The sequence below is a fragment of the Lagopus leucura genome, unplaced genomic scaffold (assembly GCF_019238085.1).
Source record: "Lagopus leucura isolate 7727_CA_CO unplaced genomic scaffold, USGS_WTPT01 177-7_obj-0_obj, whole genome shotgun sequence".
NCBI classification, from domain to species: Eukaryota; Metazoa; Chordata; class Aves; order Galliformes; family Phasianidae; genus Lagopus; species Lagopus leucura.
Window position 1 is genome coordinate 3,968 of NW_024969292.1, and position 14,703 is coordinate 18,670.

Genomic DNA, 14,703 nt, shown 5'->3' on the forward strand with positions numbered 1-14,703 from the left:
CCCAGAGGGAAATCCAATAAAGCCCAACAGGAATCCAAAGGACATTCCAGTAAAACCCAGTGGGAATCCAAAAGGAACTCCAATAAAACCGAATGGGAACCCAAAGGAAACTCCAAAGGGAGTCCAAAGGGAACTCCAACAAAACCCAATGGGAACCCAGAGAGAACTGCAATACAACCCAGTGGGCACCCAAAGGACAAACAAAAAAAACAATGGGAACCCCAAGGAAATGGGAATCCAGAGGGAGCTCCAATAAAACCCAGTGCGAATCCAAAGGACACTCCAGCACGATCCAGCAGGAATCCAAAGGGAACTTCAACACAACCCAGTGGGAACCCAAAGGAAATTCCAACACAACCCAATGGAAACCCAAAGGAACCTTCAACAAGAACCCCAAGGACACTCCAACAAAACCCAGCGGGAACTGAAAGAACACTTCAGCACAACCCAGTAGGAACCCAAGCATTCCGGGGATGTTCAGAGAGGAAAATGGGGGGGAAAAAAAAGAAGAATTTTGTTATATTCACACACACTCTTGGGAAAATATCCTCACTTTGCATCTCATCCTGGCCAGCAAGGGTTGTGCTGCCTGGGCACTTCCTTGGCTGCTGCAGGCTTTGCAAGAAGTTGCACAGCCCATCCTCTCCCTGCAATAAATCGCCACCCAAATGGGGCTCAAGTATTTCTGGGCTTCGGCCCGGCGCCATGTGGGGATTTCAGCCCACGGGGACTCGTGCTGAGTTATTAAAAGCCCAATGGGTGTAGGAGGTGGCAGCGCTTGCAAGTATGGCATCACTTTTCTAGCAGCTTTGTGCGTCCCCTATCCACACTCCCAAGTGCAAAAATCCGTACCTTAGAGCCCCTAATAAACAGGGTTAAACTTTTATATTACAGCATGCACAATCACCTTTTCCCCCAGTTTTTCCCCTCATCTTTAAAAATGAACATTAATTCAGCTCCAGCCACCAGTGAGCCTCAAGTTGCAGAGTTTTAGGGGAAAAAGCTGTGCTCAGCACGTTCCCATGCAGAGCAATTGCAAGGCATTTTTTGGGTGGAAAGCACTGGTTTGCTCAATGGGGCAGAACGGCAGAAATACCAATGAAAAAGGCAGCTTAAGCCCTCTGCCAAGGCAAAAATGCAGCTTTTGACTCAGCATTTCAGGCACAAAATCACCCACTGCTGGCCAAGAGCACACTCGTTTACGGGGACCCTATAGAGCACTGCTGGGAGATGTGGCCTTTTGGTGCTGTTTGACCCAGAGATCACTTGGTTTCCACCCCAAAATCACCTGCTTGGGGAGCTGTTCCAAAAACCTGTCCACTCCAGGACCAACATCTCTCCAGGAAGGGCCAGACCCAACTCTTGGCCATCCCACAGGCATTTCCCCATGTCAACGAGAAAACTTTGGTCCCAAAGAGAGACACGCAGTGGAGAGGGGACACAAAACATCCCGCATGTCATCGAACGGCGGAATTCTGGGCACAGTGGGCACTTACCACCTGGGGCTTGCTCTTGGGGTCAGGCTGCCGGGGGCACCTGGCGGGCTCAGGGGCGGTGGGTGTCACAGGCGAGGAGCGGGACCCATCCCCAGGGCTGGGGGACGTGTCACTGGAGTTGAGGGCCAGCATGTAACGCTTGGTGACATCCTCCAGTGATGGCGGCTGTAGGGCAGGGAAGGATTTGACGGGGGGACGGGCGGCCTCCAAAGTGGGGTGCTGGGCATGGTGGCCAGCATGCGGCTCGGGGACCGTGATGGGGACGAAGGTGGCAGGCTCGCTGGTGTGCCGCACGTGCTTGGTGGCCGGGCGGGCTCTGGCCATGGTGGCGGGCACCACCTGGTTCTCCTGGTGGGACACGCGGCCGCTGCGCTTCTTGGAGCTCCGGCGGGCGCCGCGTGGTGACAGCACCTCGGCCAGCTTGGGGTCAAAGCCGTAGCCGTGTCCAACACCCTGGGGACAGGCAGGGACAGCTCTCTGCTCCGAAAGGATGGGCTCGCTGCTGGATGGGGGGATGCTGCCCTCCAGCTCACTGATGGCCTCGCCGGGTCCCTCAAAGGCACCCGCCGGCAGCTCTCCGCGGCGGCTGGGATCGCTCAGAGATTTCTTCTTGATGGTTTTCCCGTTGCCCTTCTCATCGATGACTTTATCCATGGCGCCGGGCTGGCTGACGATGGTCTGGATGAGGCTGCTGTAATCTCGCAGCCCGTCGCTGCAGAGCGACAGGTCGCTGCCTGCGCTGCCCGCGTGCCCGGCCAACGCGATGGCCGAGGGCTGCGGGATGCCGCCCTTGGCGCTCAATGAACCCAACAGGTTGCTGTCAACGGAGAAATTCTTCGCGTCCTCCGTCACCGGACAACGCCGGTGGGGCATGGGGTCACTCAGGGAGCGGTAGGGCTCACCGGGACCCTCCCCGATGCCACTCTCCACCCCATTGATGCCCACCGAGGGGAATTTCCGCCGGCGCCGCAAGCTGCTGGGTGTGCTCGGGGTCTCTGACGGCGCTTGGGCCTTGCAGGCCAGAGCATCCTCTGCAGCCGGAGCGGGGGTTGGAGGTGGCTCGGTGGCAGTGACACTGTTGTCATGCAGCTGCCAGGTCTCGCGTAGGTCCCCCAAGACCACCCCAGTGGGCCCTGGCTCTGGCTCAGTGACAATACCCTCGTCCGTCACGCTTGACTCGTGACCCAGCAGCTCCTCCACAGACTTCCTGCAAGAGACATTCTCCTCCAACTCCACCTTCTTCAAACACTGCGTGCCCACTGGCTGCCCCCGAAGGGCCACGTCCATCCCCACCATCGCTGCCACCTCCTCAGCTCCATCCACACCTCCGCTGTCCTTCTGCTCGGCCGCCAAGCCATAGTCCTGCTGGGAGCCCATCCTGCTGATCTTCTCAAAGACCTGCCTGGCCTCCTGGATGTACTGATCCTGGATGACCACGGGCAGCGCGTCCTCATCATCCCCCATCCTCCCACCGTCGTGGCTGCCAGCAGAGGCCAGGAGGAGCTCGGAGGAGCTCTGCTTCATGGCGCTCTGCAGGAAGAGCCGCCTCGTCCCCGACTTGTCTGAGCAGGTGAAGGACTTGGCGCGGCGCAACGTGGCCGTCAGGTCCTTCAGCGTGGGCCGTTCGCCCGGCGCCCAGCGGCCGGAGGGCTGAGCGGAGCCACGGGTCCGAAGGTTGGATGCGGGGACGTCGTAGGCTGCGGCCTCGCCGATCCTCACCCCTTTTTTCTTCACCTTCAGCTCCGACAGGTCCGACTTGAGGAAGCTGAGCAGCGTCAAAGTCTCGGTGGCGATGTCAGGGTTGGATAAAGACTTGCGGTGCTCAGCGCGGTCTCCCACCGGCTGTAGAGCATCGCTCCCCAAATCCGCCCTCACCTTGGCCATGCCCGAAGGCAGCTTGGGCCGGGCTCGGATTTGGGGCTGCCCCCACGCCAACCCATCGTTCGGCCCCAAAGCGGGCGATCGGCGTCCTCCGTGCAACGCCCAGCAGCCCGCTGGCTGCTCCTCTTCCTTCAGCGTCTCACTGCTGGCGTAGCGGCTCCCGGCGGGGCTGCCGAAGGGCAGGAGGTTCACCTTGGCCACGCGGGCAACCACGGGACCGGCGGGGGCCAGCGGCTGCCTGCCGCCCGCTTTGCCCGGCACCTCTCCGTCCCTCTCGGCCAAACGTTGAGCGCTTCGCCCTTCTCCTTCCGCACCCCGACGCGGCTCCTCCAGGCTGCGGGACGAGGAGGAAGAAGAAGAGGAGGAAGGAGGAGGAGGAGGAGGGTGGGTCGAGCTATGCCAGGAATGCGGGCCGGGCCCCGGCGGAGCTCCGCGGGCAGCGCGCAGCGCGGGGTGCGGGACGCGGCTGCGGGGCGGAGGCGGAGGGGGCTGCGATGCCCGTCCGGAGCCGCTCCCGGCTCCGCATCCCGGGGAGCGCCGTCCGTTCTCTCCGAAGAGTTTGCGCATCGCCGGGACGCTGGGCCAGCGCGGCGGCTCCGCGCTCAGCGCCGGCCCCCGAGGCGGTAGAGGAGGAGGAAGAGGAGGAGGAGGAGGAGGCGGCGGCGGCGGCGGCGTCCCGGCATGGGCCGGGCCCGGTGCTGGCTCCGGCTCGGCGAAGCGAAGGGAAAGCTGACGAACCGATGGGGCCAGGCTGCGGAACGCCCGACCCGGCGATTCGGCGTTCGGCGGCGGCGAAACTTTCCTAGCCGGGAACGAGAAGGAGGAGGAGGAGGAAGGCGGGGAGGAGGCGGGCAGCATTCGGCCCTGCAATGCCCCCCGGCCGCTGCCCCCCTCCGCCATTGTGTGCCCCCCCCGGGGCCGCCTCCGCCCGCCCCCCGCTGCCCCCCGGCACCGCCCGGCCGCGCTCCTCCTCCGGGCCGCCGCCGGCCTTCATCCCTCCCGCTTTGTTTTCTCTCTCTCTCTCTCTCTTTTTTTTTTCCAGCTTTTTTTCCTCCCTCCCTCCCTCTTTTTTTTTTTTTTTTTTTCTTTTTCCCTCACCCCCTTCTTTTTTATTTGTTGCATTCAAATAAACTTTCCCCGAGAGGCGTGGTTTCCTCCTGCAGAGGGGGATGGTTGCAGGGCTGCGGATTGTCCTTTTTTTTTCTCCCCTTCTCTTTTTTTTTTTGGCAACGGCAGAAGGAGAGCAGGCCGAGCGATCACCCCCCGCATCCCTCCTCCCTCCCTCCCCATCTTTTCCTCCCTCTCCATTTCTCTCAACTTTTTTTGTTTTTGTTCTTTCTGCGAGGAAAACCCCATCAGGAGGTTAAAAGTCGGGGCTGAAGGCAGAGACCCTTTTCCTCCCCGCCCCCCCCCTCCCCCCCCCCCCCCCCCCTCCTCCCGCCTTGGGCCCCCCCCCCCCTTCCACGAGCCCCGGCAGCGCTCTGCTCTGCTTAACGATGTTCTCGTGGCTTTTCAAGCCTCCAAACGCTGCCAGCGCTCCGTGCTTGCAGGCACTGATCTCCATCTCCCAAGGGTTTATCGCGGAGGAAACGAAAATGAATGGGATAACCTCGATTTGCTCTGCTGTGGCACCACGGAAAGGACTCTGCTTTCTCTGTCACAGGGGCACAGAAACTTTCCAAGTGCCCCCAGTAGAGCCCTGAGCCCCGGGGGGGTTCTGTCCCAACTCTCCCTTTCTTCCTGCCCCTCTGCCCCCGGGGCTGGGTGTTCCCACGCTGTCCCCTGGCATTTGGGATGTGGTTTAGGGAAAAGCTTTGTGTTTCTTCTGCTTTCGGTGCTGCAGGAGCTGCTCCTTGGGCTGCAAGTGAAGGAGACACGTCTCCAAGTGTCCCCCTTCCATCCCATCCCCCCAGGAGTTGCTGTGCCAATCACCTCAGCCTCTGGGCCTGGTGGCTTTACAGGGTAACACCGCCACCACCACCACATCCACACCATGGATCTGAGAAGGAGCCATCAGACCCTAAGGCTGGGCAGACCAGAAGCCCATCAGCTGAGCTCCTGAGCACACACACAGGGTTGGCACTTGCACCTCCCACACCTCTTTGTGGTGTATGCAGTGACCCTGCCCCAAACCTGCAGCGTCCCCACAGAGTCCCCAAATCACAGAGACCCCAAATCTCTCTCCTAGGCACTGAGCGGAGGTTGCTGTCTGCTTGCACACCCCACAAAGGTATCCTGGGGGCATCTGAGCTCCTGGGGAAATACAGAATCTGTCCAGTTTTGCCTTTTTTGGACTTCCCTTGGCATCGTTTTGCCCAACTTTCCATAGTCAGCCCTACGTCCACTTGGCGCAGGGTCTCGGGGTGCTTCCTGCATCCCTCCACTCCCCTGCGCACACATTCCCCCAAACCCCAAAATCTGACGTCCTCTCCAAAACCCAAAAGATTTTGTGCACTCTCCGAAATTCGGAGATTTTTTTCTTTTAATTTTTTTTTTATTTATTTATTTTCGCCCTTTCCAAACCTGAAGACGTTGCGCCCTCTCCTGGGTCCGCGTGGTGTGGCCGAACGTGAGCGCAACGCCCTCCTCTGCTTTGTCTGGGGGAAACCTGGGGACAGCTGCGTCCCCTCCAACCACCCGTATTAATGCATCATGCGGCCTTGTGGGGATGGGAGACCCCAAAAACGCATTGGAAGAGATTTCATTGGCTACAAGCAAGGGGAACCCAAAGACCACCTCAAATCCATCAAAGTCCACCCCAAATCCACCTCAAATCCACCCCAAGTCCACCTCAAGGCCATTCAAAGTCCACCTCAAGGCCACCTCAAGTCTACCTCAAGTCCACTCCAAGACCACTCAAAGTCCACCCCAAGTCCCACCCAAGGCCTCCCAAAGTCACCCAAGTCCACTTCACATCCACCCCAAATCCACCTCTGCCTCTTCCATTGCCTCCTGCATCCCAACCAAACGCACCCTGTCCCAACTCTTCCCCCTTGCTTTGGCAAAGAGAAGGAAGAGCTCAAGATGCAGTGCATTGGGATTAACTGGGGAGCTTGGCCGGGTGGCTTTGCACAAGCATCCAGTCTAGAGGGCTGCTAATTGCTGAGATTGAAAGCAAATGGCTTCGATTGACTTAGATGTGACTGTTGCACACCAACACCTGTGAGGTACACGGCACCCACAGATCGACACACATATAGGCACACACGTAACGTGGTGTGGATATTCGAGGTGTATTTTGAGTGGAGCGTATCTGAGCAGTGCTACGACCTTCCTCTGCTTGGCTGATGTATATATGGGTACATATGGCACCTGTACATTGTTGGGTACATACAGGAAAAAGGAGGGCAGGTTTATTCTATACGTCATCCTGGATGTTAAAGACATCAAAGCAGTGAGAGGTACATCCACAGTGCCCAGCGTCCTGGTGGCGATGGCTCAGCCTCCTCTGGATGATGTCCCATGCAAACCACAGTGCTTTGATTCACTGGCTCAGCACTGTTGCCCTGCAGAATGCACATCAGATGTGGGGCTCTGGGAGACAGGGGTGGCAGAGGATGCTGAGAGTCCAAGGACAGTGATGCTGGCATGTGCCTATCAGCCCGTGGCCATCGCCTGGGTGGGAATTGTGGCATTGGTGTCCCAGTTCCCCTCATTCCCCCTTCCCAGCTCCTAGTGGTGCTCTCTTGCACCACTGGGCCCACATCTCTTGTTGGTCCAGTCCCATTTTTGGATATGCCAGAGTTACCACTGAAATGTCCGTGACGTTGAACTTTTCCTCTCCTGGAGACATGGAAGTTCTATTGGTATTTGGGACCCCTGAACTGCTCCACAGTTTCACTGGGGAAAAACACAGAGCCACATTTCCCAGCCCCCCAAAAATCCTTCCCAGGGATGGTACAGGCCCATAAGATGAGGAGAAGCTTTGAACACTGGCCCCACTGGTGACATTTTCTGTGTTGGTGCCTCAGCCTCCACCAAAACTTGGCACAAAGCAGCTAAAACCAGGATGGCATTGTGTAATTGGTGAGAGCCAACAGACACCACGTGGGCTCTGTGCTGGGATGATCTCCACACTGCTGTGGGCTGGAGACGGGATGGAAGTCAGTCTGGAGATGGTAGAATGATAGAATGGCTTGGGTTGGAAGAGACCTCTAAGATCATCTATTTCCAATCCATGAGGGCCCAGAGCCCCATCCAGCCTGGTCTCGAACAGCTCCAGGGATTGGGCACTCACAGCTCTCTGGGCGCATCCCCCATCTCCTCACCATGCAGCTTCAACTCAAATTGCTCCATGCCCAGCCCCCGGTGACACCGAGGTGGCCTCGTCCACCTAGGAGCCGTAGGTGATGCAGTGGTCGTGCCGCCACTTGGAGCTCATCTTGTCCAGGAGATAGCGGGTGCTCTCACGAAACTTGCGTTGGGTGAAGTAGAAGAGGATGGGGTCGAGGACGCTGTTCATGCTGGCGAAGGGCCGCGTGCACTTGTAGGCAATGGCAAAAGCCTGCAGGGTCGGGCAGGGCAAGGTGGGTGAGGAGCGGACGATCAGGTAGATGGTCTTGGTGAGGTGGAAGGGGAAGAAGCTGATGGAGAAGACGATGACGACGATGATGATCATGCGCACGGCCTTGTCCTTCTTCTTGTGCACCGCCAAGCCGATCAGCTCATCTTTCTGGCACAGGATGCGGGCCATGCTGCAGTAGCAGGCCAGGATGGCTGCAAAGGGCAGCAGGAAGCCGGTGATGGTCAACGTGATGCCGTAGGGGAAGTAGGATGCGGAGCGGTCCGGAGGGCTCAGGTCATAGCAGACAGTGCGATTCCTCTGCGTGCCGGTGGAGGCGAAGACGAAGGTGGGCAGGCACTGGGCGATGACGATGAACCACACTGCAGCACACACCAGCCACGTCAGCTTCTTTCCCTTCTTTTTGTGCCACGAGGCCAAGGGGTGGCAGATCCCCATGTAGCGCTGGACGCTGATGCAGGTGAGGAAGAGGATGCTGCCGTGCAGGTTGGTGTAGAACTGGAAGCGGACAAATTTGCAGGTGAAGTCCCCGAAGGGCCAGTAATCCTTCTGGGTGTAGTTGTAGATGAGGAGAGGGAGGGAGCAGACGTAGAGCAGGTCGGCTGTGGCCAGGTTCAGCATGTAGATGGTGGTGCGGGTCAACGCCTTGCGGGCCAGCCAGATCTGCCCAATGACAACGGCGTTGAGTGGCAGCCCCAGTAGGAACACCACTGAGTAGACCAGGGGCAGCAGGACCTGCTTGAATTCCTCATGGAAGGTGCACGAGTTCCTCCCAGCTGTGAAGTTGGCCATGCTGATGGTCCCCTCTTCACTGGGTGAAGTGCCTGTGAACGACAAATGGGGCAGTCAGTGGCTTGGCCGTGTATGATGCACTCAGGATGGACCTGCACTGGCATGTGCAGTCCCATAGCCTCATCTGCCACCATCCCAAGGCAACACAGATCATAGAATCACAGAATCACAGAATCACAGAATCACTGAGGTTGGAAAAGACCTCTAGGATTTCCAAGCCCAACCCTAGCCCATCTCCACTGCTCCCACTGACCACAACCTTAATGCCACACCCCCACTGTTCTGAACATCCCCAGGGATCACAGAATCACAGGATGGTTTGGGTTAGAAGGGACCTCAAGGATCACGAAGCTCCAACCCCCCACCAATGCAGGGCCACCAACCTCCCCATCTCACAGCAGCCCAGGCTGCCCAGGGCCCCATCCAACCTGGCCTTGAACACCTCCAGGGATCACAGGGGCATCACAGCCTCTCTGGGCAGCTGTTCCAGCACCTCACCACTCTCTCTCTAAACAACTTCCCCCTGACATCCAACCTCCAGCTGCCCTCCCTCAACTCCAAACCATTTCCCCTTGTCCTGCTGCCATCTCCCCTTTCACAGAGCTGACTCCCCTCCTGTCTGCAGGCTCCCTTGAGGCACTGCAGGCTGCACTGAGGTCACCCCGCAGCTTCTCTTCTCCATGCTGAACAAGCCCAGCTCCCTCAGCCTGTCTTTGTAGGGAGGTGCTGCAGCCCTCTGCTCATCTTTGTGGCTCCTCTGGACCCTCTCCAACAGCTCCCTGTCTTTCTTGTGCTGGGGGCTCCAGCCCTGGACGCAGTGCTGCAGATGGGGCCTCACAAGAGCAGAGCAGAGAGGGACAATCACCTCCCTGTCCCTGCTGGCCACCCCTCTGCTGATGGAGCCCAGGATATCATTTGTTTTCTGAGCTGCAAGAACACACTGCTGGCTCACGTTGAGCTTTTCATCCATCACTCCCTGGGCAACTGTACCACTGCATCACCACTCCTTGACAGAATAAATTTTCCCCAGCATCCAAGCTGACCCTCCTCTGGCACAATTGGAGGCTGTTCCCTCTTGTTCTATCGAATGATGGAATTTGGGGTCTGTTGGGTGGATGGGTGATGGCCTTTGGGGCACTGCAGTGGCCTTCATCACCACCCTGCGGTGCTGGCACTTTGCTGGGCAGGAAGAGCTGACGCAGAGGAAATTGCAGCATGGCCATTAGCAATGCAGTGAGCTCAGCCCACGTCCCTGCTCCTCTGCAGGGGGTGCCAAAGTCCCATGGCAGAGTCACCCGGTTGGGAAGCAGCAAGCAGTGCCTCCTGCAGTGGGACACAGAGGTGTTTTGTGGGCGCTTTCATCCAGCAACTGAGAGTGGTGGCCGATTGGTGGTGGAAGGTTTTGTTTGGAACCCATCCCTCTGAGCTCTGGGCACTGGGGAGAGGCTTTCTGTAGGGGAATCACAGAATCACAGAATGGTTTGGGTTGGAAGGGAGCTCAAGGATCACGAAGCTCCAACCCCCCACCAATGCAGGGCCACCAACCTCTCCATTTCATAGCAGCCCAGGCTGCCCAGGGCCCCATCCAACCTGGCCTTGAACACCTCCAGGGATGGACGGGGCATCACAGCCTCTCTGGGCAGCTGTTCCAGCACCTCACCACTCTCTGAGTAAAGAACGATGGGGATGAGGAAGAAAAGGGAATGGGAAGATGTCCCCAGGACAGAAGGTGCAACCGCAGCTGGCTCTGCTGGGGGAGAGGGTTGCAACCCGACAAGTGAAAGGAGGAAATAAAGCACAACAAAAGGCAGCAACCATCCCCCTGCCCAACCCTGGCCACATCACTTTGCCTAGGTCTCACCTGGCACCTCTGACCCCCCAACGCCCCACGGTGCCCCATGGCACCCACTGCCCAGCCCCAGCCACCTCCAACAGCCACCCCGGAGAAACACGCTGAATCCCCCATGCCCTCACCCCTGCCCCAAGCCTCAGTGTAGAGTTGAGGTAGAGTGTGGGGCATAGCGCTGGGGTACCCCACACCTGTGCCCTCCCCAGGGATCCCCAGTCAGGCCTTACCCAGGGGATCACCACCATGGGAAATGGCCTGCAAAAGGAAGGGGGTGGGCTTGGGGAGCCCAGAGCACCTCCTACCTGCTGAGGTGCTCAGGGTGCTGGAGGCACTGGGCCCTGGACTCGCTCCAGGTCCTGGGTGCATCTGTAGCATCACTTCCCCTTCCACTCTGACGTGGCAGCCAAGCACCAAATGCGGAACAGAAACCAAGTGGCAGCGTGGACACAGCACTGCATGGCGTGTGGCTGTGTGGCACTGCATGCCAGGGTGGGCACAGCGTCCCCCAGACCCCAAAACACAAAAATGCAGGCACCAAGTGATATCTGAGAATGTGCCACCGGGATCAGCCCAGAAAGAGATCTGGGAATGTGACAGCAGTGACACCACGACTCAAACACCCATGGGTGCCCCGGGCCACCTGCAAGGCTGCTAAAATAAATAGTTACAGCACTGAATATGTGCATATTTCTCCATCCTAATGCAATTACTGCATTGTTTCACCTCCCTTCCAGAGCAGGGAGCTTTGTCCAAGCTTGGCATGAGGACACTGCTGCAGCTGAGTGTGTTTCGTGTTCTAAATTTGCCTCGTGTAGACGAATCGAAGAATCAGATGTTCCCTCTTGCTCCTTTCAAGCAACTCATTGCTTTTGCAAAAATAGGCCACAGATCCAAGTGAAACCCATTGGCACAGCGCTGATCCATGCTCCAGGCTGATGGCGCAGTCCAGTGGGCCAACGAGTCAATAGGAAAATGGGTCAACAGGTCAGTGGGACAATGGGACAATGGGACAATGGGGAAATGGGACAATGGGGAAATGGGTCAGTGGCCTGATGGGGTGATGGGACAATGGGATAACGGGTCAATGGGTCAATGGGACAGTGGGATAATGGGACAATGGGTCAATGGCCTGATGGGGTGATGGACCAATGGAATAATGGGCCGATGGATCAACGGATCAATGGGTGATGGGACAATGGTCAGTGGGTCAATGGGAGGATGGAACGTTGGTTTGGGGTTTGTTCTTCCTGTGTTGATCCATGGAAATGGCTGTTAGATCTCCAGGAAGAATTCCCATGAAAAAAACGTCCCTTGTAGGGTGCAGGGCTACGTGCTCAAGGTTATGAGCATGGCTGGTGGTGGAACACTCCTGTCCTTAAAAAAAGCAGCCAAAAAATTGGTCACAAGGACATCAATAGTCTTTGATGTCACAGTGATGGGCACAGGGTATAACCCATGGGAAAATTAGGGCTCCAAGTGGGGAAAGGGCTGCCCTATGTTGAGCTGTGCTGGGTGCCGTGGGATTTATCACTGCATGGGAGGAGATAAGGGAAAGATAGGAAGGAGAAGTTGGAGGCTGTTGGGATGGTTTCTGGTTCTGCACCACGGTGGAAGTGAAATCTGCAGCTCAGCAGATCTGCAGCCCTCCACGGGTAAGATGGGGAAACCTCCATTTATCAAAGCCTGGAGACGAGGGGCATCGAGGAGGGTGATACAGGACGTGCAGCATAGTGGAGTGCGAGCCTCTGTCACTCTATGGGCATCTCCTGTACGGTTTTGTGCCCCAGCAATAAAACAAACCCAGTCCATGGGCTCACGGGCACAAAGTTCCTCCCATGCACGAAATGCGCTCGCAGGAAACCCAGCAAACCTGCACTGCGGGGGCAGAGATTAGGCAAAGCAGGTTGGAGAGATGTGAGAAGGGGAAAACACATAGCTCGGGGCTGCCTGCCTGCTCTGCAAAACAACCCGTCCCCACGTCACCTTTTGGGACGCCACGGAGGTGCTTTCCTCCATGCAGCGGGATGGTGGCAAAGGGGATAGGGGCACTCCTGCACTGAGCTGCCAGGGCTCAGCTGGCAGCCTCCAGCCATGGAGGGGTTTGTGCAAACCCTGAGTTATTTACTCACAGACTCACGTATGCACCAGAGACCCACAATCCCACATCTGGACCCATCTGTTCACCCATGTGCGTAAACATTCACAGACAAGCATATGTATACAAGCAGATCTATACCTCCTTGCATGTATACACCCCTTTGCACATGGATATACCTCTCTACAAATCCAAACAAACACAGACGTGGCTCTGTAAGCACACGGACCCACACGCATGCAATGTATATACATTACTCTCTACCTATAGATGAAAATGCATCTCCAAACACACGCAAACCTCTGTGCCTATCTCTGCAAACACATCTCCATGCACAACTGTATGGATCTCTGTGCCTGTACACTGGAATGTATCTCTGTGCACACCTATACTGGTCTACACCTTTCCTGAGCAAGGCACCTTTATGCATAGACACCCAGAAATTTAAGCTCCTGGACACACGTCTGTGTGCACACACCCCTCTGTTCACATATACCTGCATCCCTGCATGTATGTAAATACGTATACATGTTCCCCTCACTGTCACCAATGTCCCCACACAGCCAGATCCCATTAGGAAAACACCTCCAGCTCCCAGCTTAGGGTGTAGGGCACAGCTGGGGAGCCCCGACTCGCTCCCTATAGGCGACAGATGTGATGGGCAGCTCTGGGCTGTGCCACCTCATGGGCGTGGGACCCCCACCAAGTCCCCCGAGGAGCCTTGAGCCCATTCCTTAACCTCAACTCCCTCACTTGGGCTGCCCAGGACTCCAACCCACCACAGGCACGGCCCCAATGGGGCTGGGTGTTTGCTCAATGTCACCCCACGGCTCGATCCGCACCCCGATCCCATCCCGCCCCGTTCAGCCCCATCCTACCCGGGTCGGTGTGACACAGTCTGCTTGGATCCTACCCCGGTTTAGACCGGATCCGATCCTGTTGTTCAACCCGACCCCTCCCAGTTCTGCCTGCCTCATCCCGGCCTCACCTGGCCCGGCTCGGTTCGGTTCGGTTCGATTCCACGCTTACCGGAGCGGGGATGCGCCGGGAACGAAGCAGCGATCGCAATCTGGGGCCGCCCCTCCGCTGTCCGCCCGCCCCGATCCGCCCTGGGGGCCGCCCCCCTCCGCCCCGCCCGGCCCGGGCACCTGTGGGGTGGGGAAGGGGTGGAGAGTGGGGAGGGGGCACAGCTGGATGGGGAGAGCACGGCTGGGTGGGGAGGCAAGGAATGGGGTGGCACATAGGGAATAGAATGGAACAGCTGGATGGGGAGGGCACAGCTGGATGAGGACACGGGGAAGGGGGTGGTGCATTTGGATTGGGATGGCACAGCTGGATGGGGAGGGCACAGCTGGAGGGGGACACGTCTGGATGGGGGTACGGTACGATAGGGGATGCATCTGGGTGGCACGTAGTGGGATTGGGGTGGCAACGATGGAGGGGGCACAGCTGGACCGGGATGGCACAACTGATTGGGATGGCGCAGCTGGATGGGTGTGCGGAGGGGGTGGGATGGCACAGCTGGGTTCTCTGGGATGGCTGGAGGAGGGTAGAGTGGGATCGGGAGGGCACAGCTGGATTGGGAGGGCAAAATTGGAGGGGGCACAGCTGGGTGGCAACACAGATGGATGGAGAGAGTAGGACTGGGGGGCACAGCTGGATTAGGATGGCAGAGCTGCAGGGGACACAGCTGGGGGGGGCATAACTGAGGGGGATCATCTGGGTAGGGGAACAGCTGGATGAAAGTCATAGCTGGATGGGGTAGAGCTGGATAAGGAAGAACATCTGGGTGGGGGCACAGCTGGGCAAGAGCACATCTGGATGTGGGTGGCACAGCTGGGTGGAGATGTCACAGCAGATGGCATTGGCCCAGCTGGGAAGGGTTTTTAGAACTGCAAAGGGGCAAATCTGGAGCTGGGGCACAGCTGGATGGCGTTGCACAGCTGGATGGAGAGGCACAGCTGGATGGAGTGGCACAGCTGGAGAAGGGGTCATCATTCCCACCTTGCAAATATCTGGATTGAATGGGGCATTGAGATGCTGCCAATTCCCCCCCCCACACACACCC

The 14,703-nt window shown here is 57.8% G+C and overlaps 2 protein-coding genes across 3 annotated transcripts; both read right to left on the reverse strand.

Moving 5' to 3' along the window:
* Positions 1 to 947: 947 nt before the first annotated feature.
* On the reverse strand, positions 948 to 4,277 carry LOC122194097 (rho guanine nucleotide exchange factor 17-like). Its single transcript, XM_042895015.1, has one exon. It carries the CDS (start codon positions 4,275 to 4,277, stop codon positions 1,458 to 1,460), a length of 2,820 nt encoding a protein of 939 aa, XP_042750949.1. The 3' UTR covers positions 948 to 1,457.
* Positions 4,278 to 6,591: 2,314 nt separating this feature from the next.
* P2RY6 (pyrimidinergic receptor P2Y6) lies at positions 6,592 to 13,699 on the reverse strand. Of its 2 annotated transcripts, none has more exons than XM_042895017.1 (2): positions 13,665 to 13,699; positions 6,592 to 8,723 (listed from the first exon to the last, which is right to left on the reverse strand). In XM_042895017.1, the coding sequence occupies exon 2, from the start codon at positions 8,689 to 8,691 to the stop codon at positions 7,711 to 7,713; it is 981 nt and encodes a 326-aa protein (XP_042750951.1). In that variant the 5' UTR covers positions 8,692 to 8,723; positions 13,665 to 13,699; the 3' UTR covers positions 6,592 to 7,710. The 2 variants fall into 2 exon arrangements, with proteins under 2 accessions (XP_042750951.1, XP_042750950.1); XM_042895016.1 differs by having other exon boundaries at positions 13,624 to 13,695.
* Positions 13,700 to 14,703: the final 1,004 nt, after the last annotated feature.